Raw genomic sequence first — 25703 nt, 5'->3', positions numbered from 1 at the left:
GTTTGATATGTCCTCATGAAACCTCTTATATAAGGATATGTTGTTGTCCTGAACTGTTGTACGAATCCAGGTGCCCAACAATTTGTAAATAAAGGGCGGGATCAGCCTGGGAAGTCTTCCTTGTTTATACTACAGCCTTCCCTGCTTCGCAAACATGTTTATGAGAGTGCCTGGGAGAGGGCTTAGACAGCCCAGTTTCTCACACTCACAGCTTTTTGCTAATGAATAAAAAAACGGAGCGGCACGCGGTCCGGATGGAGTCAGCTGTGGAACACGTACGATTGCCCAGCCGTTGTTGCAGCTCGCTTCACCCGGACCGTGGCTCCCCGGTCTAGTGTCAAGGTAAGCGCTGATGATGATCATATTATGCTGCTTAACGTAGTGTATTGATTGCTGTTTGCGGGGAATAAAATGTATAATTATTCTAGCAAATCGAGTCGTGATTGTTGCTGTTTGCGGGGAATGAAAGATATAATCATTCTAGCAAATCTACTGTTTGCGGGGAATGAAAGGTATAATCATTCTAGCACAGCGCAGGTGTTGATTACTGTTTGCGGGGGATAAAACGTACGATTATCCTAGCACAGTATAAATGTTGATTGCTGTATGCGGGGAATAAAAGACACAATTATTCTAGCAAAAGCATATCAAGTCTCTGTGTATTCATTGTTGCCGCCGACCACTCACGATCCTGCATAAAAATATAAAGGTGAAGTTGTGTTTTTCACAAAACATTGATGCATCGTACCGTGTGCGATAGGCCCAAGTCAAGGTGCTGCTGTCGAAACAATAATACACATCAACTCACGCTTGTCTTCTTGTGTCTTGCAGACGTCGGTGAGGAATATCTTCGTCCGGACGAACAGGAGGTGAAGTCTCCTCATGTTAAAAAGGAGGAGGAGCATCCTTACATCAAAGAGGAAGAAAAGCCCCTTTTTGTCAAAGAGGAGGAGGTTGAGGATGATGTCACCAAGTCACCACTGGTCTTCGCCCCTTTAAAGAGTGAAGATGAAGTCAAGGGCGAGTGTGAGGAGGACAGAGAGGCGGAGCTTCCAAGCAGCAACTCAACTCCTCAACACATGACGACAGAAGGTGATGCAAACCACTGGCGACCACCGCAAGCACAAAGTAATGACATAAGGTCTAAAGATAGGCCGATATGTTTTTTTCAGTATGAGTACAGCCTCGATACCGATTATTAGTTGGGTGATAACCGATATTTGAAGCTGATATTCATTTTCAGTAATAAAAAAAGAAAAGGGGGGGGGGGGGATTAGGCTCAAAATGGAGTTTGAAAGCGCACACAACACACACTGGGGCAAAACCTTTTTCCTGCTCAGATTGGGGCAAAAGTTTCTCTCAAAAGTCAACTTTAGCAATGAACAAAAGAACACACACTGGTGAAAAACCTTTCCATAGATCAAAGTGATACATGTGTGGGGTTGAGTCGGGAAAATTGTTATTATTTTTGAACGGGCCAGTCCGAGTGTGCGGTGAGCCCACTTAGCGGCCGGTTAGCATTACAAAGTCATGTCAACTAGGTGGCGAGTTGCCAGTCACGGCAAATGAACCACAGCGGATTGTATCTTGACAAAATACGCAACCGCTTCATATTATCCAACCACCGTCTGCTTTATCATATCTGACCTCTTGTAACCAAACAACCTCCACACGACAGATGTAGCTCCCACTTTAGGCACTAAAAATACACTAGTAATATGGTAGAAAGTGCACATCTCTTATTAGAAAAGATAGGAAGGAAGGCTAAATCAAAAATGTTAAACTTGCGTCTTTCTTGTTTTCAGTCGTGTCACACTGTTGGGACCGATCCATTATGTTTAAACATGTTGCAAATCCAGCATTGAACAGGCTTTCACTAACAAAACAGTCCTTTGAGTAATGATGTCGGTACACGTCCTTCAAAAATAAAAGACTTGAGACAAAGAAAGCAACCAATTTTTCCTGATCAGTGAAATGCTCCACTGAGCATTTGCAAGCACGGAGAGAAAAAGAAAGGCGCAGCCAGCTTCTCAAATTTCAGTGGGCGTGACGAACCTTTACCAGAGGTGGTGCCACTAACCCGAGGGGGCGGGATCGAGTGCACTTCCGTGTCTTTTTGACGTCACTATATCACGGAAGTTGAATCTGCCCGTTTGAAGCACACATTTTAGAAAGGGGGAGAAAGCTAAATAAGTCGTGGACTGACTTTTTTCATACCTGGTTGGATTGTAGACAGGCCAGGGATGCATATTATTGATAGAAACCCCAATCAAGTGCATTTTCATACGATAGGACCTTACAATACATACTGTGTATTCCATTACAGTTACAAGTTACCTACTAAAAATGTAGTTAGTAACGTAATCCAAATGTTCACCTCTGCCCTCAATCTAGCTTCAACTACTCTTTCCCATAGCTTCATTGTGTGGTTCATCAGCTGTAGTTGCCACAACTCTGCACGTCTCCCTTGTTCTTAAGAATGGGCACCAGCACACTTCTCCTCTATTCCTCAGGCATCTTCTCACTATCTAAGATCCTGTTGAACAACCCAGTCAGAAATTCTACTGCTACCTCTCCTAGACACTTCCATACATCCACAGGTATATCATCAGGACTGAGTGCCTTTCCACTCTTCATCCTCTTCAATGCCCTTCTCACTTCGTCCTTACTAATCTTTGCTACATCCTGGTCCACAACAGTCACCTCTTGTACTCTTTGTTGTCTCTCGTTTTCTTCATTCATCAACTCTTCAAAGTACTTTTCCCATCTTCCCATCACACTACTGGCATCTGTCAACACACTTCCATGCCTATCCTTTATTACCCTAACCTGCAGCATGTCCTTCCCTGTCCAACCTAGCATACAAGTCATCGTAAACCCCTTGTTCGGCCTTTGCCACTTCTACTTTCACCTTACGCTGCAATTCCCTGTACTCCTTTTTACTTTCTTCAATCGTCTGTGTCCCACTTCTTAGCTAAACTCTTACTCTGGATCCACTTCTGCACCTCCTCATTCCACCACCAAGTCTCTTTATCCCCTTTCCTTCCAGATGACATACCAAGGACTGTCCTACCGTTTTTTTTACCTCCAGGACGTTCCTAACAAACTCCTCCTATTCCATTGCTCTTCCTATCTACACCATGATAGAATAACTTGAACCCTGGTCCTAAACTTCTAGCTTTGCTCCCTTTCCACCTGGTCTCCTGAACACATAATATGTCCACCTTCCTCCTCCGCATCATGTCAACCAGCTCTCTACATTTTCCTGTCATGTTCCAACATTCAAAGTGCCTACTCTCGGTCCCAGACTCTTGGTGTTCCTCTTCTCTTTCTTCCTACAAACACACATTCCTCCTCTCCTGCTTTGACCAACAGTAGTCCAGTTTCCACCGGCACCCTGTAGGTCAACAGCACCCATGGCGGTCGTTGTTAACCCGGGCCTCGACCGATCTGGTATAGAAGTCATATATTTGATTCACATGTTTGATTTGGCCAACGTTTTTACGTCGGATGCCCTTCCTGACACAACCCTCTGTATTTATCCGGAATTGGGATCGGCACAAGAAGACATTGGCTTGTGCCCCCTTGCAGGTACATTAATTCACTTAAATGCAACATTTAAATTAATCTGATTAGTTGATTAATTGATTGGATAATCGATAAATTAATCGATTTTAAAAATATTCAATAGTGACAGCACTAAGCACGTACTAAGTGTGAATGGGTGGCCTTTCTTTTGGTGTTTTCACAGATGGGCGTAGCTAGAAAGGGGCATTAGTGCCATTGTGCGCCGTTAAGAGATGCGATGTAGCCGACTGTCAGCCAATCGCTGTGGCATCCTCATTTGCATGAAAATCAAGACGGCCCGGAGCGCAGGCTTGACATTGTGGAATCAAATCGACTCACTGGGCTCGGAGAGATGAGATTGGTGCATCTTAACAGCCGGTACAGGCTCGTGCGGTTCCCGTCGGAGGGTGTCCATTTTAGATCTGATCATGTGCGGGATTGTGTCGCCAACCGTCTTTAAAAAAAAAAATCACCGATGGTTCGGTTCAAGTCGGGTTCTGACGTATCGTACCCTGTGTGGTGAGCCCAAGTCAAGGTGCCACTGTAGAAACAATAATACACAACATCAAGTCGCGCTTGAGATTTGACTTAACGAGACCAAATGTATGTTTGCCTTCTTGTGTCCCGCAGACGTTGGTGAGAAATGTCTTCGTCCTGAGGAACAGGTGGTGAAGTCTCCTCATGTGAAACAGGAGGAAGAAGAGCATCCTTACATCAAAGAGGAAGAAAAGCCCCTTTTCGTCAAAGAGGAGCAGTTTGAGGATGATGTCACCAAGACACCACTGACCTTTGCCCCTTTTAAGAGTAAAGATGAAGTCATGGGTGAGAGTGCTCCTCACTCATATTTTTGCTGTCCCTCAATCAGCCAAGAAAAACACTCTGTTCAAAACAGCCTGTTTTAGGGTTGTGTCACTTTTATGTAAATAGCTGCACCAGGCCATGTCTAAGCCACACCCTTCTCTCTCGAAGGGGCAGTGGTTTCTGTCATGGTAGTGATAGAAAATGTTCTTTGTTTTCTTGCGTGTTAAAATAAAACTCAAAGTTGAGATCGGTGAAGAGGTTTTCTTGCAAGAGATTTTTATTCAGAAATTTCTGATGCCATGAAGGATCCTTACTGAATCAGCATCGGTTCCTAAATGGGCCCCCCTTCTGGGCTCATCCCAACTTATACAAAAATGAGTGTTTACAGAAAATAGTCTCCCCCTCCTGTCTCCTGTCCTTGTGGGAAGAGTGAAATACAAAAACAGATAATAAATCTTCAGCTCGTATCTTAGTCCACTCCAGCCTTACCTTATTAGACATTCCTTTCCCAGGGAATGGAACAAAGACACTATACATCGAATAACATTTGAATTAACTGTTTTCTTATTACTACACAGCTATAACTAAATTCAAAACGGTTAAAATATCAATTGAAACAGTAAAAAATGTTAACAATGTTAACAGTAGCCATGTGCTAATGTTGTGAATGGCAGCGACTGGCCATGGCAGCAGAAGAAAAGAAAAATACAGACATGTCTCTTACACATTTGAGAACTATTTAAATATGTGGAAAAGTGGCATAACATTTTACCATAAGGAAAAGTCGCATAACGTTACTACAGAGACTATGCTGTAGCGTTAGTTTGTGATTGTTTAGGCAACAGTTATTTTTGCCGTAACCGGCAAATATCCCACAAACGTTATTTTGGCGTGCAATGTCTCAGATTTGCCGTGAATGTTTGGCGACATTTACAAGCGGTTATGAATAAAACAAATGTGCACATTTAGGCCGTTTCGTCGAGACCACTTAGCGGCCGGTTAGAAACAATAATACACAACATCAAGGCGCGCTTGAGATTTGACTTAACTAGACCAAATGTATGTTTGCCTTCTTGTGTCCCGCAGACGTTGGTGAGAAATGTCTTCGTCCTGAGGAACAGGTGGTGAAGTCTCCTCATGTGAAACAGGAGGAAGAAGAGCATCCTTACATCAAAGAGGAAGAAAAGCTCCTTTTCGTCAAAGAGGAGGAGTTTGAGGATGATGTCACCAAGACACCACTGACCTTTGCCCCTTTTAAGAGTAAAGATGAAGTCATGGGTGAGAGTGAGGAGGACAGTGGGGCGGAGCCTCCAAGCAGCAGCTCAACTCCTCAACACATGGAGACAGAAGGTGATGCAGACCAATGGGCGCCATCACCAGCACAAAGTGATGACATAAGGTCACAGTCTGCTGACACTGACGATGATGAATACGCTAAAGGTGATCATGCTGACAACAACCGCTGCAAATGTTCTCAGTGTGCGAAAACATTCAGTTCAAAAGGAAATTTGAAAGTTCACCTGAGAAAACACACAGGAGAAAAACCTTTTTCCTGCTCAGACTGTGGCAAAAGCTTCTATGACAAGAGAACTTTAACAATACACAAAATAACACACACTGGAGAGAAACCTTTTTCCTGCTCAGACTGTGGCAAAAGCTTCTATGACAAGAGAACTTTAACAATACACAAAATAACACACACTGGAGAGAAACCTTTTTCCTGCCCAGACTGTGGCAAAAGCTTCTCTGACAAGAGAACTTTAAGAAATCACAAAACCACCCACACTGGAGAAAACCCTTTTTCCTGCCCAGACTGCAGCAAAAGCTTCTCTCAGAAGTCCGCTTTAACAGTACACAAAATAACCCACACTGGAGAAAAAGCTTTTAGCTGCCCAGAATGTGGCAAAAGCTTCTCTCTGAAGGGAAATTTAAAAATACACAAAAGAACCCACACTGGAGAAAAACCTTTTTCCTGCCCAGACTGCAGCAAAAGCTTCTCTCAGAAGTCCGCTTTAACAGTACACACAAGAACCCACACTGGAGAAAAACCTTTTTCCTGCCCAGACTGTGGTAAAAGCTTCTCTCAGAAGTCCACTTTAACAGTACACACAAGAACCCACACTGGAGAAAAAGCTTTTTCCTGCCCAGACTGTGGCCAAAGCTTCTCTGACAAGGGAACTTTAAAAAGCCACTCAAGAACACATGCTGGGAAGAAACCATTTAGTTGCAGTGTTTGTGCTAAAAGATTCTCTAGTAAAAAGCTTGTTGAGACACACAAGTGTGCTGGTGAGAAAAGCAGCGATCTTTAAAGCTTAAAAAAATGAAGGGAGTGAGTCTGGTGTGCTGTAAAAGTGTAAATGATTTTGAATAAAATAGAGAGGGAGGAAATAAGTGATCCTGCTTATTTAAAAAATGTTCAGACTTAGAAATTAATAAGTCTTTGATTTTTATGGCAACTTTATTTTAACAGTGATAGACAGAATATCAGAAAAAAATTGAAAGAAGGACATGGGGGGGAAAAAAATTGCATTTTGTTGAGGGAGATCATTAACCAGCTCCTCTCGTGTCGTCCTTCGCTGATCTCGACCTTTTTCATATTGATTGAGACCCCACGAGCTGATATCTTGCATGGAGCCCCCCAGAACCCAAAATTTTGCAGCAACAAAACTTAAAGGGGAAGTCAACCCAAAATGTTCTTAACAATATGTTGTATGTGCCTCCACTAGTCTAAAGACGTCATTCGGGTTAATATTGCGTTTATCTTGAACATTGCTCCAGTTCCAAGTGTCAGCGGCTACGACAATGACCTCAAATCATGTCGGATATCTTTTGCAGTGAAAAAGTATTTGCCCTCCTCTCAAATTCTCACTTTTATTGCACAGTTTGCCCACTTGAATGATTAAAATCATCAAACAAATGTCAATATCAAAGATAACCCAAATAAACATACAATGCAGTTTTTTTAAAGTGGAGATTTTATTTTTTAAGGACAAAACACTATTCAAAGCTGCCTGGCCCTGTCAAAAGTATTCACGTTCATTACGTTCATAGATATGAGGGTTTCAGAAGACTTAAGAAGAATCAACTCCAGCTTTACTTAAAAGTGTAAACGTAATGCTTTCAAAGCTACTCAAACTATAAACTATGAATATGAAATGTTTTTAAAGTTTTCTTTTAATGTGTTTAAACGCCAATGTATGCTTTAGTAATATTGTAAGCTACTTTTGTTTTCTCTGCTTTGCTTCCGAATGTCGTTAACGGTTGTGTTTGTTGACGTTTGTAGGTGTTGTGTATTTGCTTATGTGAAGCACATTGAGTTGCCTTGTGTATGAAATAGAAATAAAATATAGAAGAAAAAGCCACCTTGCCATTTTCCCAAATTAGCGTGGAAAATACCTTCAGGGACACACAAAGCCAGATGTGCAGTATGGCCACGTTCGGAGTGTTTTAAGTCTCGGCTTAAGACCCACTTTTATTCCTTGGCTTTTAGTTCAGCATGAATTGTGTGGTCCGCGTGGTTTTTTATTTAATTTTATTATTATTTTTGGGGGGGTTTAAATATATTTTTATTGTATTTATTCCTTTATTTTACTTATTGTATTTTAGTAACTTATTGACTTTTTTTAAATTATTGTTGGTTTTTACTAGATTTCATGTGTATTTGGATCTCAATGTGCAGCACTTTGGAAACACTTGTTTATAAAATGTGCTTTTGACATAAAGTGGATTGGATTAGTTTAAAAATGATCACATTAAGTAAACAAACAGTACAATGCAAATGCAATACATTTGTACTTCTGAGCATTAGGGGAGCGTAAGATATGATAAGTGTGCTCGACTCGAAGTGCAATGGCGTGTCATCACTAACCTTTATTAGAAGGTAAGTGTTGCATTCAAACCTTGCAGCAGGAATTTGTGAAAGCCACAGATGACAAAACTGGCCAAAAGTACAAATATTGCATATATCAGTAATATATCAGATACTGCATCAAATGTTTGCTACTAGCTAATGCCAGTACTAGAGCAATAAATTAAACTCATAACGTGATGGTTAAATCGCATCCCTGATAATAAACGTTCAGTTTACGGTACCTCAAAATGCTTGTTCATCTTGATGGCAAATTTTTAATCTGCACATTCACCACAATAAATCCAATTTAAACTTTACATATCGGGAACAACAGACTGAAAAAGGGAGAAATGAGACCTCGCAGTTTTATGTCTTTCTAACTGCAGCAAAAATGGCGACATCTGTCGATGACTTGATGACAGTGCTTGCTTTGAAGCCGACAATCTCCAGCAGCCAATCAAATCGCAGCGGGGGCGTGTCCTGCCTGACTTCCGACGAACATCTACTTTCGTTTCTTCACGTAACCAGACGCCCTCCAGCTAAATCATTCTTTTCGATTTCGTGCTGAACCGACTACAACCTCCAAACAGGACGTTAATCACTACTTTGAAGGTCTACGACACCATTGATCAAATCTCAGCGTGTGAATGAACTCGTTTCGGTGCGCGTTGATGCTTCTCGCCCTACTTAGCTTAGCTTAGCTTAGCTCGCTAGCCGCTAGCAAAGAGAAGCACGTAACACGTGGTCAAGAAGAGATCAAGTGTGACTTTGTTGGCATTATTGTGCTAAAATGTTTGCAAAAACGGCACCAAAGTACGAGGAGGAATTATTTGGAGGAAAAGAAGAGAACGAGCAACATCTTGAAATGCTGGACGATGTTTGCGAGGAGCCTCGAGTTGTGCTACACACAGCAGGTTTGTACACTTCTTACTCTCCCTTGCTTAGCACTAGGACTACTATACAGCGTTAAAAATATCAAAATGCAGTCCTCATTACTGTACACAGTAAAATAATTCCAGCCATTATGTTATTGTAACTTAAGTGCATACTACGTTTTCACACATCAATACGTTTTCAATTGTTAACATATGATCAAAGGTGAATAACTCTTTGAAGTGAGTTTTACAACAACAACAAAATACAATTTGAATACGTTAACTTGACTCTATGTGCTAAGCTTAGAAGTAGAAGGCGCATCTTGTAGCCCCAAAGCCATGTTAATGCACCACACATATCGTGCCTGAAAGTTACATTTGTTATATATAGAATATGATATGTCCTTCAATCAATCAAAACTTTATTCATAACACACACACACAATAGAATATATGAATGCATAAACGGCTGGCTTCAAATCAGGAGAGGAGACATCACTCGGGGAGCCATCTGCACCGAGAGCAGCACACCACTCACAACCACTAGGGCGGAGGTATGGATGGAATGCCCAACCCTCCCCCGGGCCACATGGGACAGCACCCAAACAGCTGCAGCTAACCAATGCTACCGGGGCAGAGCAACCGTGCCAGCAAGCTGAATTCTCGCGGTATTTGTGAGTTCACAAACTCCGGAGGATGCATCTTGTACTGCGCCCGCTGATACGTTTGCAGGCTTGCAGCCAACATTTTTTAGGTCGGATCAATCAGGTGTTGTTTAGAGCAGGATGAAACCAATAAGCGCGGATGGCGGGGGGAACAAACCTAACCGATGAATGGACGCTGCAATTAATTCTGTTCTCGCAGAATTACTCACCGTTTCCTTGTTGAATTTGAACAGCGAGAGACGCTTCGTGCATTTTTATCTGGTAAAGATGTTTGTGCTTCTCCCGCCCCCTCCCTAAGATGAGAAGACATTTTCATCCGTTGCCTTGATTGGTTCAAACAAACGTGCAAAGATGCATCATCGTCCAATCGACTCGAAGTATTGTACAGCAAGTCACTCCTTTCCCAGATGGATCTGTCGAGTGAAGTTCCAGATTGATATATGTTTATTATATAGTTAGATAAGATCGAAGCAAAAGTAACTACATTAAAATATAAAGACAGGTACATTAATATGAACTAAAATCTACATTTAAAAAAACTTGTCTTGAGCCTGCTCTTAAAATCTTGAACGTTCTTTGGGGCCCTGAGTTCCTCCGGCAGACTGTTCCAAAGGCGAGCGAAGGCTGTAGCACTGAAAGGACGCCGTGAGTGTACTCGTTTTTCAACATTTTGCCACGTTACGACCACAAAAACAAATGTATTTATTGAAATTGTATCTGAACGATGAACACAAAGTAGCACACAATCATGAAGTGGAACAAAATGTAGATTTTATTAACAAACTTGTTGTACAATCTCTCCCTGAAAATTAGGGCAATTACAGCTTCAAGTCTTTTGGGGTTTGTCCCGTCGGGAGGCTGAAATGTTTGCCCATTCCTCCTTGCAAAACAGCTCCAGCTCAGCTAGGTTAGATGGAGAGCGTTTGTGAAACACAATCTTAAGAATAATTGTTGATTTTTTTGGTTGCTCAATGAATATTTGCTGATTTTTTTTTTCTATCTCCTCTCCGCCGCCCTGCAACTACGTTTAAGGTTCTTTACTTCCTCATTTCTCCTTGGATCCATGGACCTTGGGTCTATGTTTTTTGTTGTCACTGGGGCAACTGTATCAAGTGCCAGTTGTAGTTTTTTAAATGGTCAACAATAAAATCACAGGGGGGGCAGGTAAGACAAGTGGAGGATATTTGTTTAAAACCTCGATTTATTTGGAGATATATTATATTATATTATATTATATTATATTATATTATATTATATTATATTATATTATATTATATTATATTATATTATATTATATTATATTATATTATATTGACTCTCTGGGCTTTGAGAGATGAGATTGGCACGCCTTAAAAGTCAATTTAGCTCTGACGGTGCCCCCCCCCAATGGTCCGGTTCGATTTGGGTTTCTGATGCGTACCGTGTGCGATAGACCCAAGTCAAGGTGCTGCTGTCGAAACAATAATACACATCAACTCACGCTTGTCTTCTTGTGTCTTGCAGACGTCCGTGAGGAATATCTTCGTCCTGACGAACAGGAAGTGAAGTCTCCTCATGTTAAAAAGGAGGAGGAGCATCCTTACATCAAAGAGGAGAAAAAAAAACTTTTTGTTAAAGAGGAGGAGGTTGAGGATGATGTCACCAAGTCACCACTGATCTTCGCCCCTTTAAAGAGTGAAGATGACGTCAAGGGTGAGTGTGAGGAGGACAGAGGGGCGGAGCTTCCAAGCAGCAACTCAACTCCTCAACACATGACGACAGAAGGTGATGCAAACCACTGGCGACCACCGCAAGCACAAAGTAATGACATAAGGTCTAAAGATAGGCCGATGTGTTTTTTTCACCCGCTCCTCCGATGAATATGCATTGGACTCGGGGTACTCTCCATCGTCCGGTTGTGCTCCGCGTTTTCCAGCGTTAGCATCGCTAGCCGGTGAGGCTTTATGACGTGACCATCGTCGCGCGTCAACGCTTCCAACTTCGGCGTTTTGTTTTCGTGCTACTACTAGCATTCTCTGCTAGCGACATGTCATGATTACGTGAAGAAGTGCAGACTTATAACCAGGATTGGAAGGGTTGCTTTTAAGGGTCTCATATTATTCTTTCAACATTCTAAAATACTTCTCAAATGTGTAAAAGACATGTCTGTGACATGCATTCATCAAAATTGACTTTGGATCTAATATTTTTGCTGTCCCTCAATCAGCCAAAAAAACGCTCTGTTCAAAACAGCCTGTTTTAGGGTTGTGTCACTTTTACGTAAATAGCTGCACCAGGCTATGTCTAAGCCACACCCTTCTCTCTCGAAGGGGCAGTGGTTTCTGTCATGGTAGCCATGTGCTAATGTTGTGAATGGAAGCGACTGGCCATGGCAGCAGAAGAAAAGAAATATACAGACATGTCTCTTACACATTTGAGAACTATTTAAATATGTGGAAAAGTGGCATAACGTTTTACCATAAGGAAAAGTCGCATAACGTTACTACAGAGACTATGTTGTAGCGTTAGTTTGTGATTGTTTAGGCAACGGTTATTTTTGCCGTAACCGGCAAATCTCCCACAAACGTTATTTTGGCGTGCAATGTCTCACTCAGATTTGCCGTGAATGCTTGTAGACATTTACAAGCGGTTATGAATAAAACAAATGTGCACATTTAGGCCGTTTCGTCGAGACCACGTAGCGGCCGGTTAGAAACAATAATACACAACATCAAGGCGCGCTAGAGATTTGACTTAACTCGACCAAATGTATGTTTGCCTTCTTGTGTCCCGCAGACGTTGGTGAGAAATATCTTCGTCCTGAGGAACAGGTGGTGAAGTCTCCTCATGTGAAACAGGAGGAAGAAGAGCATCCTTACATCAAAGAGGAAGAAAAGCCCCTTTTCGTCAAAGAGGAGGAGTTTGAGGATGATGTCACCAAGACACCACTGACCTTTGCCCCTTTTAAGAGTAAAGATGAAGTCATGGGTGAGAGTGAGGAGGACAGAGGGGCGGAGCCTCCAAGCAGCAGCTCAACTCCTCAACACATGGAGACAGAAGGTGATGCAGACCAATGGGCGCCATCACCAGCACAAAGTGATGACATAAGGTCACAGTCTACTGACACTGACGATGATGAATACGCGAAAGGTGATCATGCTGACAACAACCGCTGCAAATGTTCTCAGTGTGCGAAAACATTCAGTTCAAAATGGAATTTGAAAGTTCACCTGAGAAAACACACTGGAGAAATACCTTTTTCTTGCTCAGACTGCGGCAAAAGCTTCTCTCAGAAGGGAAATTTAACAAAACACACAAGAACCCACACTGGAGAAAAACCTTTTTCCTGCCCAGACTGTGGCAAAAGCTTCTCTCAGAAGGGACATTTAAAAATACACAAAATAACACACACTGGAGAGAAACCTTTTTCCTGCCCAGACTGTGGCAAAAGCTTCTCTGACAAGGGACATTTAAAAATACACAAAAGAACACACACTGGAGAAAACCCTTTTTCTTGCCCAGACTGTGGCAAAAGCTTCTCTGACAAGGGATATTTAAAAATACACAAAAGAACACACACTGGAGAAAACCCTTTTTCTTGCCCAGACTGTGGCAAAAGCTTCTCTGACAAGGGATATTTAAAAATACACAAAAGAACACACACTGGAGAAAAACCTTTTTCTTGCCCAGACTGTAGCAAAAGCTTCTCTCACAAGGGAAATTTAACAAGACATACAAGTACACACACTGGAGAGAAATCTTTTTCCTGCTCAGATTGTTGCAAAAGCTTCTATGACAAGATAACTTTAACAATACACAAAAGAACACACACTGGAGAGAAACCTTTTGCCTGCCCAGACTGTGGCAAAAGCTTCTCTCATAAGTCCGCTTTAACAGTACACAAAAGGACACACACTGGAGAAAAGCCGTTTTCCTGCTCAGACTGTGGCAAAAGCTTCTCTTATAAGTCCGCTTTAACAGTACACACAATAACCCACACTGGAGAAAAAGCTTTTTCCTGCCCAGACTGTGGCAAAAGCTTCTCTCAGAAGTCCGCTTTAACAGTACACACAATAACCCACACTGGAGAAAAACCTTTTTCCTGCCCAGACTGTGGTAAAAGCTTCTCTCAGAAGGGACAGTTAAAAATACACAAAAGAACCCACACTGGAGAAAAACCTTTTTCCTGCCCAGACTGTGGCAAAAGCTTCTCACGAAAGTCCGCTTTAACAGTACACACAAGAACCCACACTGGAGAAAAACATTTTTCCTGCCCAGACTGTGGCAAACACTTCTCACGAAAGTCCGCTTTAACAGTACACACAAGAACCCACACTGGAGAAAAACCTTTTTCCTGCCCAGACTGTGGCCAAAGCTTCTCTGACAAGGGAAATTTAAAAAGCCACTCAAGAACACATGCTGGGAAGAAACCATTTAGTTGCAGTGTTTGTGCTAAAAGATTCTCTAGTAAAAAGCTTGTTGAGACACACAAGTGTGCTGGTGAGAAAAGCAGCGATCTTTAAAGCTTAAAAAAATGAAGGGAGTGAGTCTGGTGTGCTGTAAAAGTGTAAATGATTTTGAATAAAATAGAGAGGGAGGAAATAAGTGATCCTGCTTATTTAAAAAATGTTCAGACTTAGAAATTAATAAGTCTTTGATTTTTATGGCAACTTTATTTTAACAGTGATAGACAGAATATCAGAAAAAAATTGAAAGAATGACATGGGGGGGGGTGAGCATTTTGTTGAGGGAGATCATTAACCAGCTCCTCTTGTGTAGTCCTTCGCTGATCTCGACCTTTTTCATATTGATTGAAAATAATAATAACAATATGTTGTATGTGCCTCCACTAGTCTAAAGACGGCATTCAGGTTAATATTGCGTTTATCTTGAACATTGCTCCAGTTCCAAGTGTCAGCGGCTACGACAATGACCTCAAATCATGTCGGATATCTTTTGCAGTGAAAAAGTATTTGCCCTCCTCTCAAATTCTCACTTTTATTGCACAGTTTGCCCACTTGAATGATTAAAATCATCAAACAAATGTCAAAATCAAAGATAATCCAAATAAACATACAATGCAGTTTTTGTAAAGTGGAGATTTTATTTTTTAAGGACAAAACACTATTCAAAGCTGCCTGGCCCTGTCAAAAGTATTCACGTTCATTACGTTCATAGATATGAGGGTTTCAGAAGACTTAAGAAGAATCAACTCCAGCTTTACTTAAAAGTGTAAACGTAATGCTTTCAAAGCTACTCAAACTATAAACTATGAATATGAAATGTTTTTAAAGTTTTCTTTTAATGTGTTTAAACGCCAATGTATGCTTTAGTAATATTGTAAGCTACTTTTGTTTTCTCTGCTTTGCTTCCGAATGTCGTTAACGGTTGTGTTTGTTGACGTTTGTAGGTGTTGTGTATTTGCTTATGTGAAGCACATTGAGTTGCCTTGCGTATGAAATAGAAATAAAATATAGAAGAAAAAGCCACCTTGCCATTTTCCCAAATTAGCGTGGAAAATACCTTCAGGGACACACAAAGCCAGATGTGCAGTATGGCCACGTTCGGAGTGTTTTAAGTCTCGGCTTAAGACCCACTTTTATTCCTTGGCTTTTAGTTCAGCATGAATTGTGTGGTCCGCGTGTTTTTTTTATTTAATTTGATTATTATTTCATTTTTATTATTATTTTTGGGGGGGTTTAAATATATTTTTATTGTATTTATTCCTTTATTTTACTTATTGTATTTTAGTAACTTATTGACTTTTTTAAAATTATTGTTGGTTTTTACTAGATTTCATGTGTATGTATGATAGTATGTGGATCTCAATGTGCAGCACTTTGGAAACACTTGTTTATAAAATGTGCTTTTGACATAAAGTGGATTGGATTAGTTTAAAAATGATCACATTAAGTAAACAAACTGTACAATGCAAATGCAATACATTTGTACTTCTGAGCATTAGGGGAGCGTAAGATATGATAAGTGTGCTCGACTCGAAGTGCAATGGCGTGTCATCACTAACCTTTATTAGAAGGTAAGTGTTGCATTCAAACCTTGCAGCAGGAATTTGTGAAAGCCACAGATGACAAAACTGGCCAAAAGTACAAATATTGCATATATCAGTAATATATCAGATACTGCATCAAATGTTTGCTACTAGCTAATGCCAGTACTAGAGCAATAAATTAAACTCATAACATGTGATGGTTAAATCGCATCCCTGATAATAAACGTTCAGTTTACGGTACCTCAAAATGCTTGTTCATCTTGATGGCAAATTTTTAATCTGCACATTCACCACAATAAATCCAATTTAAACTTTACATATCGGGAACAACAGACTGAAAAAGGGAGAAATGAGACCTCGCAGTTTTATGTCTTTCTAACTGCAGCAAAAATGGCGACATCTGTCGATGACTTGATGACAGTGCTTGCTTTGAAGCCGACAATCTCCAGCAGCCAATCATATCGCAGCGGGGGCGTGTCCTGCCTGACTTCCGACGCAGATCTACTTTCGTTTCTTCACGTAACCAGACGCCCTCCGCTAAATCATTCTTTTCGATTTCGTGCTGAACCGACTACAACCTCCAAACAGGACGTTAATCACTACTTTGAAGGTCTACGACACCATTGATCAAATCTCAGCGTGTGAATGAACTCGTTTCGGTGCGCGTTGATGCTTCTCGCCCTACTTAGCTTAGCTTAGCTCAGTTTAGCTCGCTAGCTGCTAGCAAAGAGAAGCACATAACACGTCGTCAAGAAGAGATCAAGTGTGACTTTGTTGGCATTATTGTGCTAAAATGTTTGCAATTACGACACCAAAGTACGAGGAGGAATTCTTTGGAGGAGAAGAAGAGAACGAGCAACATCTTGAAATGCTGGACGATGTTTGCGAGGAGCCTCGACTTGTGCTACACACAGCAGGTTTGTACACTTCTTACTCTCCCTTGCTTAGCACTAGGACTACTATATAGCTTTAAAAATATCAAAATGCAGTCCTCATTACTGTACACAGTAAAATAATTCCAGCCAATATGTTATTGTAACTTAAGTGCATACTACGTTTTCACACATCAATACGTTTTCAATTGATAACATATGATCAAATGTGAATAACTCTTTGAAGTGAGTTTTACAACAATAACAAAATACAATTTGAATACGTTAACTCGACTCTATGTGCTAAGCTTAAAAGCAGAAGCCGCATCTTGTAGCCACAAAGCCATGTTAATGCACCACACATATCGTGCCTGAAAGTTACATTTGTTATATATAGAATATGATATATCCTTCAAGCAATCAATCAATCAAAACTTTATTCATAACACACACACACACACACACACACACACACACACACACACACACACACACACACACACACACACACACACACACACACACACACACACACACACACACACAATAGAATATATGAATGCATAAATGGCTGGCTTCAGATCAGGAGAGGAGACATCACAATATGCTTTGCTAGAATAACTGTGCCTTTTATTACCCGCAAACAGCAATAAACACTTTTATACTGTGCTAGAATAATTGTAAGTTTTATTCCCCGCAGACAGTCATCAATGCCTGTGCTTTGCTCGAATGATTGTACCTTTTATTCCCCGCAAACAGCAATCAATACACTAGAACGTTAAGCAGCATAATATGATCATCATCAGCGCTTACCTTGACACTAGACCGGGGAGCCTACGGTCCGGGTGAAGCGAGCTGCAACAACGGCTGGGCAATCGTACGTGTTCCACAGCGGACTCCGTCCGGACCGTGTGCCGCTCCGTCTTTTATTCGTTAGCAAAAAGTTGTGAGCGTGAGAAACCGGGCTGTCCAAGCCCTCTCCCAGACACTCTCGAAAACATGTTTGCGAAGCAGGGAAGGCTGTAGTATAAACAAGGTATTCACTCCCAGGCTGATTCCGCCCTTTATTCACAAATTGTTGGGCACCTGGATTCGTACAGCAGTTCAGGACAACAACATATCCTTATATAAGAGGTTACATGAGGACATATCAAACCATGGTTATTTTCCCTTCAAACTCCCTTGAGTGAATCACAATCAATCTAGCTTTTGAGGTTAAGGTAAGAGGGCTCAAAGACAAAAAAAAAAACAGTGAAAATATCAAATAGATCAATAATATATATATATATATATATATATATATATAGTTAGATAAGATCGAAGCAAAAGTAACTTCATTTAAATATAAAGAAAGGTACATTAACTCTTTGACTGCCAGACGTTTTCAGAAAAGGGATGCTGTGAGTGCCAGCCGATTTAAGCATTTTGACTGATCTTTCAAGGTCCATAGAATATTTTCTGTTTGGACTATGGAAACACACATACTACCAAATGAAAGATTGAACTCTCATCTTTCATCAGAAAAAAAAGTTTGTTTCTACCTTATTCCGTTCTTCAGTAATCAACAATAGAAAATGGTTAGTTTCACCCAAATGCTCTTGTTTTGGACCAAAATACGGAGAAATCAAGCTTTTAGTGAAACTATATTATTTCATGCACTCTAGTGAAATTTACACTTCTTTTTGTCCATGAATGATGCCACAAACACCTAAACAGTGCTTTACTTCTATAACACACTACCAACAAGAATGAAAAAGTGTTTTTTGATAGCAAAATAAGTTTATTTACATTCAACAGTGTAACAATTTGACTAAACTATTTACAAATGTGTGCAACTGTGGTACTATTTACAATTATGTTGGATGTTTCAACGACAGTTTTTCTTTTTGTGTAACACTCCCCTGCGTGCAAGGAGACGCAACAGGATTTGCACAACACATTAGTTTCACTGCGATTGCCTCTTCGCGTGCAGAAGCTACACTTTCTTGCCGGCCGTTTTTTCCGGGGAATAGCAAGTATATACTGCAGTGTGTGTTGCCATCAAGTCTACTATCAGGATCATGCTACGGTTACGTTACGGTGGTGTTACGTCTGGCTTCCTCGTGTCCTTCAGTTGCTATACTGGGTGGTAAGAGATGTTCTGATCCATCTTATCCACTCCATTCATGGGGGCATCGTAGTCCAGAACCAGTGTCTTCTCCGTGATCAGACTGTACCCGCTCCTCCGATGAATATGCATTGGACTCGGAGTACTCTTCATTGTCCGATCGAATGTCCGCTTGTGCAGCTCCGGCGTTAGCAGCGCTAGCCGGTGAGGCTTTATGACGTGAGAATAAAGGCCGCGTCCAACTGTGGCGTCAACCTCGGGATTCACCATCATCATCATCATCAATGTTCATTGGTCGATGCTTTTCGACTACTCTCCGTCGCCCGATCGAATGTCCGCTTGTGCAGAAGTACCCAGTCGGTTGTGCTGCGCGTTTTCCGGCGTTAGCAGCGCTAGCCGGTGAGGCTTACTACGTGATCATAACGGTCGCGTCAAGGCTTCCAACTTTGAGTCATCATCATCGTCGACATCAATGCGCTTTTTAGTATTGATCGATGCTTTCCGTCTTTGAAAAAAATGCTCAAGCGTGAGCTGCTTGCAACCGGTCGCCATTGTTGCTTCATCAGCCATTGTTGCATCATCAGCCATTGTCCCCTCAACACTCTAGCTCCGCCTCACGTCTTATACTGACGCCCACGGTGAGCGGCCCACCCAACCTTGTGCAAAGAAAGTCATCGCTTTCATCTAGGGGCCAAAACGAGTCATTAAACTAACTAGATCTGCTTGATACTTGATACACAGCTGCCCAAGGCTTTCCTCCACCCGTTTCCAAAAAAACCCAAAAAAACATAGTGAACGTCTTTTAACATCCTCGGCGCCCCTCCGTAGGTTTTTACTAAACGTTTGAAACGTTTATGGCGGTCAAAGAGTTAAGGGATGTCCCCCTTTCGAATGAGGTGCCAGGGAGTTTGTGGAGAATCAATACTTTGCTTAATATGATGTGTTGTGGTTATGTTCAAAGTTGTACTGAAGGGCTTCCAGAGATACCAGATTGGCATAAAAGTTAATATGAGAAAGAGTGTCGCGATGCAGCAGCAGATGGAGATTCGTTCCCACTTTGAAGCCATCTCGAGATGATGTTCTTTATTGAATGATGTCCGCAATAGGGGCAGCTGGACACTGGATCAGTAGACGTGGTTTTCCGGTCGGGTGGTGGGATCGCTGAGCCTGGGTTTTCCGGTCGTCATCGGGTGGTGGGATCGCTGAGCCTGGGGCGGATCTGGCGGGTTGTGTAGATGAGATGTGGAACCACGTGTCCCCTTTTCCGTGCAGGCGAACTGAAGGAGATGTCCTCTCCATTACCTTGTGGGGTCTAGTCCACCTGGGCTCAGATCATTTTCGTTAAATCACTTTTAACCATACATATTCACAATCAATTATTATTATTATTATTATTATTATTTTATTTTTTTCTATAAAGAGCTCAGTATTGTTCATTCGGAAATGTCATCATCATTGCTTTTTATTTTTATTTATTTTTTTATTTTTTTTGTGTGTGTGGGTGAGAATGTGTATGTGCGTGCGTGCGTGTGTGCGTGCGTGCATGCGTGCGTGTATTTGTTAGCTCACCAAAAACCTATTAGAAAAAATCTCATACCGTTCACCTAAACCGAACACCGCCGTCAGGAGACCCGAGGGGACCAAAGAAAACCAAGAAAGGTGAAATCCAGCACCGACCAGACACCACCCACCAGAACTCCTCCCCAACCCAAGAAACATCCAGACCCCAACAAATCCAAAAAACATAAAATCAGGGAGGCCTCAAGAGACCGAAGGAGAGACCGAGAAAAGGAAGGAAGGACAGACGAAGCCGAGTGAGATCCACAGACACCAGCCTCCACCGATTCAATGACCTGAGGAGGAAACAGATTGTGTCTGAGTTTCGGTAGATGCTGGTGTGGTGGATCTGGCATGCATGAAAATCTCCACCAAAGAGGGGAGCCGTCAAACCCCCGCCGGAACAGAGCAAGCGCAACACCTCAGGGCCCCCCAGGCCGCGGCAGCGCCAAAGGACGACCCCCGGGCCCCGCCAGGGCCACCGGCCGGAGAGCAAACCCAGGAGCAGGAGCGCCCCCCACCCCAACACGGCCCGCGCCCCCGACCCAACGCAGCAGGACGGGGCACTGCAGGCCCGCCAGGCACCCCACCGGCCCCCAACCCCCGCACCCCCACGACCCCCCACCCCCCATCCACCCACGCCACCCACCCCAACCCAGCCCCAGCCGCCCCCAGGTCCCCAATCCCCCAGACACCCCCAGCACCCCAGCACCCCCCACCCCGCAACCCCCACCACCACCCCCCCGACCCCACCCCGACCAACCGGCAGCCCCCGCCCCTCAGCCCCCGGGGACCACCCGCACCCAGGCACCGGCGCCGAAGAGGGGCCGGACAGCGGAGCGGAGAGGGCAGCCGCGCCCACCCCACCCCCCGCCGTGTGGAGGGACGGAACACCGGGGGCAGAAGGGGGAGATGGGGGCACCGGAGGGCGGCCGACACCCCCGAAACCCAGGCCCAGCGGGGGAAGGCCCCGGTCGTCACCCCAGCGTTCTTTGTGAAAGTTAACCCCTGTTACTGAGTCCGCCAGCTCGCCGACTGGCGAACTCTACCCCTAAACCGTGAATGTGACCCCACCCAGTGTATATACAAGTGTGTGTGTGTGTGTGGTGCATTAAATCACAATCAATTATTTTTGAAGGAGCATCTGGTTGTTTTTTTGTTAGCTTGGAGTTAGTAAATATTAGTTGTTTGAGTTCTGGAGGTTCCGGAACGTGCGTCCCTTCCAATGTAGCTGTTGGAGCCAGAAAAGGTCTGTTGGTGTGACATTCAAACAGAGTCCAGCCTTTGGCTGAGTTAAGTGACATTCGCATATTCATTAATGCAACAGGAAGAGCTTGTAACCAATTAAAATTTGATGAGGCCAATGCTTTAGCCAATTTTCTTTAATATTTATATTTTTCTTTAATATTTCTATTAATTCGCTCAATCTGTCCTTGGGATTGGGGATAATACACTGAACCAAATGTGTTTTAATCCCAATGCCTTTTCTACCGCTTGTAGATGTTTGTTTTTGAAATGGGTTCCATTGTCTGATCAAATTTTTCTAGGAAACCCATGTGATGGTATGTGATTAATCAAATGTTTTACCATGATATTTACTGTTTTAGATTTGCATGAATATGCCTCTGGCCATCCTGAAAAGGAATCCACTATTAACAGCAAATATCTGTATCCTGACACTGGTTTTATCACGTCAGTGAAATCCATCAAAAAACATCTGACCCCAGAGCTGTCACGTCTGGCCGGACCGTGAGTGCCCTGGGGAGGTTCAGATGTATGCATACCATTATACCCTTTGCAAACACAACAATTTAACAATTTGTCTCATGAAAGGACCAAGTGTGTAATTGTCTCAATGTTTCTTCCACACCTAAATGGCATATTCCATGGGCTCCAGAAATTAGATTTTTCAATTGTTTCTGAGATGGAATATATTTACCTTCTGTCCGCCATATGCTTCATATTTTTGTCCCCCTCTGGACTTACTTTTTTCTGTCACAGCTTGATCACCTCCTGTGGATTATCACATTCAGACTCACTTACAGTTAGTTGGAGTGTAGGTTGGTACCCCGCAACCTTTTTTTGCTGTTCGATTGCTAATTCGTTTCCATTCTTTTAATTCAACATGAACTGTCATGTGTGCATATTTTTCCAGTGGAGTTGATGCATACAGACAAACTTGTCGACTTCCCCCTTCCCTCTTCTGATAAAGAGCAGCAGAATCACTGCTGACCTTTTCAGACACGTCAAGATAGAACATTTGACTGTAATCAGGAATCACAAAAGCTGTAGCAGTGGAAAGATGCTGTTTCAAGGAGATGAAGAGCAGAGACATCGTGGCTCCAAGATAAGAAGTGTCAGATGGAGCTGTCAGTAAGCACCAGGAACAACAGGGGGTAGTTCAAATGAAGACAGCAACTGTCAAAGACAGTCGTTAAAGAGACAAAGCCTTTGAGGCAGGCGATTGTAATGAAAAAGAGAGCCTTAGCCATGTCAATGCAAGTGAAATGAGTGTGGGCTGATGCAATTTGAGACAATGCAGAGTGAGGACTTCGGGTCAGAAAAAGTAGGAGTTAAGACGGCCGCATTAATCTCTTGCAGGTCATAAATCACAAGAAACTTTCCAATATCTTTCTTCTCAACGGGTGAAATAGGCGTGTTATAATCAGAGCCGAAATTTTCACACAACACTCCTGCTTTGAGCAAACCGTCAATTGTTTCCGAAATGCTAATCATCCCAGCCTCTTTTACAGAGTATTGGGGAAGCACAATAGGTGAGACGTTACCGAGATCAACATCAGTGGGATCCATGGACCACAGCGATGTTATTTTTTTTTTTTTATATATATATATATATATATATATATATATATAACCAGCAAAATCGCTGTTGGTTGTTTTACTTCCATGGTGCCAATCCAGAAGCTGGTGCTCCAAAACGAAAGTGGGTAAAAATGTATTAGACTAAATCCAATAAACATCAAGTGACGGCAAATAGAGCAATTAGGATTTAAATACATTTTGCCATTCATCATATTTTAAATTCCCATATGTTGTTTTCAATTTTCTGAAATGCCTCGCTATAGATCTCATCCCCTGATCTGTCATAGTACAGAGTGCAATGCATACAATCAGTTACCATATCATAAGATCTGAGGTTACGAACCCAAGGTGACCAGAGAACTCAGAAGTGCTTAGATTCGAGCCAATCACTGGAGTCAATATCCACTCTTTCTCAGTAGATGTTGGCAGTGGCGCATGCCACAGGGCATTGTTCAACAAGCGGGCACTGTGAGGTGACACTGGAGACAGATCAGCAGTAGGTGTTATCATCCGGAAATTCCAGGATAAGTCCATCAGGGCTGCATTTGATGAGAGGAGATCTCTGCCCAAAAGATTGACTGGACAGTTAGGTGCAAACGCAAAAGAATGCAAAACACAAAAGGATGCAAAATAATCTGTGAACAGTCACTGAGCATGTGGATTCAGGGAATATCCTTGTAGCTCTCTTTCCTCGAATGTAGCCACGTGCAGTTTGTTGGCCTCTGCCTCTCCACCCAAACGCTTGAAGTCGCTGTCTGCAATCGTGGGTCCAATGACCAGGCCGTTCACAATAGAAGCACATGTTGGGCCACCCAGGGGGCGCACCTTGACTAATGAATACACCTGCTTGATACATCATGCACTCGGAATCAACAGAGGGAGATGAGATCACAGCAAAAGTGTTTTCTTCCTGCTTTTTCAAAAATTTCAATTGCACCATAGCAAATTGTGTGTCTGTACTTTTGTGTTTGTCTACCTTAGCACCGGGAAGATGCCTCCATGGCCTTTGCCACAGACTTGGGAATGCCCTTCAAAATGGCTGCTCGGAACACTTGCGAATGCAAAGTGATAGCCGTAGGGGTGTATCCTGTTTTCAGAGTGTAATCAGTGAGGGCCAGATCAACAAAAAGCCGCGACCTCCTCATCTGCTTTGGGAGTGTGCATCAGATCTGGAATGACACAATCAGGGAGGAAAAACAAAGGTTAAATAATTTTCTCGCCTAAGAGCCTAATTATCAGGGAGGAAAAATATATAATTGTGTAAAAAGAACACGGATATCACCTGCTATTAACATTTGTCCCGTAACAGCTCTCTGCACTGCCTGCAGCAAATTATCAACCCTACACACTCACATCAGTGGGAGAAAAATGTCCATAAAGCATGTGCCTGCAAGATTTGGGCTTCGAGCCACAGGCCGATGAGAGGGCAAAAGCTGGACCTTTGGAAGATTCTTCGGGGTCTTTCAGAACCTCTGGTTCGGTCCATAACGGGAGGGTGGGCACCTGAAAGACTCCGGACATGACACTTTAATTCTGCCACTTGATTCTGAGATGCGTTCCCACTTTAAAGCCATCTCGAGATGATGTTCTTTATTGAATGATGTCCTCAATCGGGGCAGCTGATTCAACCTTTATTGAATGATGTCCTCAATAGGGGCAGCTGGACACTGGATCAGTAGACGTGGTTTTCCGGTCGGGTCGTCAGGTGGTGGGATCGCTGAGCCTGGGGCAGATCTGGAGGGTCGTGTAGATGAGATGTGGAACCACGTGTCCCCTTTTCCGTGCAGGCGAACTGAAGGAGATGTCCTCTCCATCACCTTGTGGGGTCCAGTCCACCTGGGCTCAGATCATTTTTGTTAAATAACTTTTAACCATACATAATCACAATCATTTATTTTTGAAGGAGCATCTGGTTGTTGTTTTTTGTTAGCTGGGAGTTAGTAAATATTAATTGTTTGAGTTCTGGAGGTTCCGGAACGTGCGTCCCTTCCAATGTAGCTGTTGGAGCCGGAAAAGGTCTGTTGGTGTGACATTCAAACAGAGTCCAGCCTTTGGCTGAGTTAAGTGACATTCGCATATTCATTAAGGTTCTTTACTTCCTCATTTCTCCTTAGATCCATGGACCTTGGGTCTGTTTTTTGTTGTCACTGGGGCAACTGTATCAAGTGCCAGTTGTAGTTTTTAAAATGGTCAAGAATAAAATCACGGGGGCAGGTAAGACAAGTGGAGGATATTTGTTTAAAACTTTGATTTATTTGTGTATATATATATATTATATTATATTGTATTATATTATATTATATTATATTACATATACAAAAAACATAGACCCAAGGGCTTGACATAGCAGAAGCAAATTGACTCTCTGGGCTTTGAGAGATGAGATTGGCACGCCTTAAAAGTCAATTCAGCTCGGACGGTGTCCATAGATCTAATCACTCTGTGTGCGGGGTTGATATGCCAGCCGCCGCCGCCCCCCATGGTCCGGTTCGATTTGGTTTTCTGATGCATCGTACCGTGTGCGATAGGCCCCAAGTCAAGGTGCTGCGGTCGAAACAATTATACACATCAACTCACGCTTGTCTTCTTGTGTCTTG

At 42.6% G+C, this 25703-nt stretch overlaps 2 protein-coding genes across 2 annotated transcripts; both read left to right on the top strand.

Annotated features, from left to right (window-relative positions):
* Nucleotides 1-254: 254 nt before the first annotated feature.
* LOC147180359 (uncharacterized) lies at nt 255-11303 on the top strand. The gene is made up of 6 exons (XM_086083572.1): nt 255-275; nt 832-837; nt 1002-1092; nt 1278-1413; nt 5831-6599; nt 11262-11303. Exons 1-6 carry the CDS (start codon nt 255-257, stop codon nt 11301-11303), a joined length of 1065 nt encoding a protein of 354 aa, XP_085939698.1.
* A 1507-nt stretch (nt 11304-12810) lies between these two features.
* On the top strand, nt 12811-14260 carry LOC147180358 (uncharacterized). Its single transcript, XM_086083527.1, has 2 exons — nt 12811-12833; nt 12943-14260. The coding sequence occupies exons 1-2, from the start codon at nt 12811-12813 to the stop codon at nt 14258-14260; spliced, it is 1341 nt and encodes a 446-aa protein (XP_085939653.1).
* Nucleotides 14261-25703: the final 11443 nt, after the last annotated feature.

The sequence above is a fragment of the Leptonotus elevatus genome, chromosome 1 (genome assembly GCF_054856555.1).
Source record: "Leptonotus elevatus isolate MCC_2025b chromosome 1, RoL_Lele_1.0, whole genome shotgun sequence".
Lineage (NCBI taxonomy): Eukaryota > Metazoa > Chordata > Actinopteri > Syngnathiformes > Syngnathidae > Leptonotus > Leptonotus elevatus.
The sequence above is the reverse complement of the archived record's forward strand: the minus strand, read 5'-3'. Positions and strand labels throughout refer to the sequence as shown.

Coding starts and splice junctions, on each gene's coding strand:
- LOC147180358 (XM_086083527.1), top strand. CDS start 12,811: ATGGGCGCCATCACCAGCACAAA. Junction 12,834..12,942: donor GGCGCCATCACCAGCACAAA/GTGATGACATAA, acceptor GAAAACATTCAG/TTCAAAATGGAATTTGAAAG.
- LOC147180359 (XM_086083572.1), top strand. CDS start 255: ATGGAGTCAGCTGTGGAACAC. Junction 1,093..1,277: donor TCAACACATGACGACAGAAG/GTGATGCAAACC, acceptor GGGGGGGATTAG/GCTCAAAATGGAGTTTGAAA. Junction 1,414..5,830: donor CACACTGGTGAAAAACCTTT/CCATAGATCAAA, acceptor TGACAACAACCG/CTGCAAATGTTCTCAGTGTG.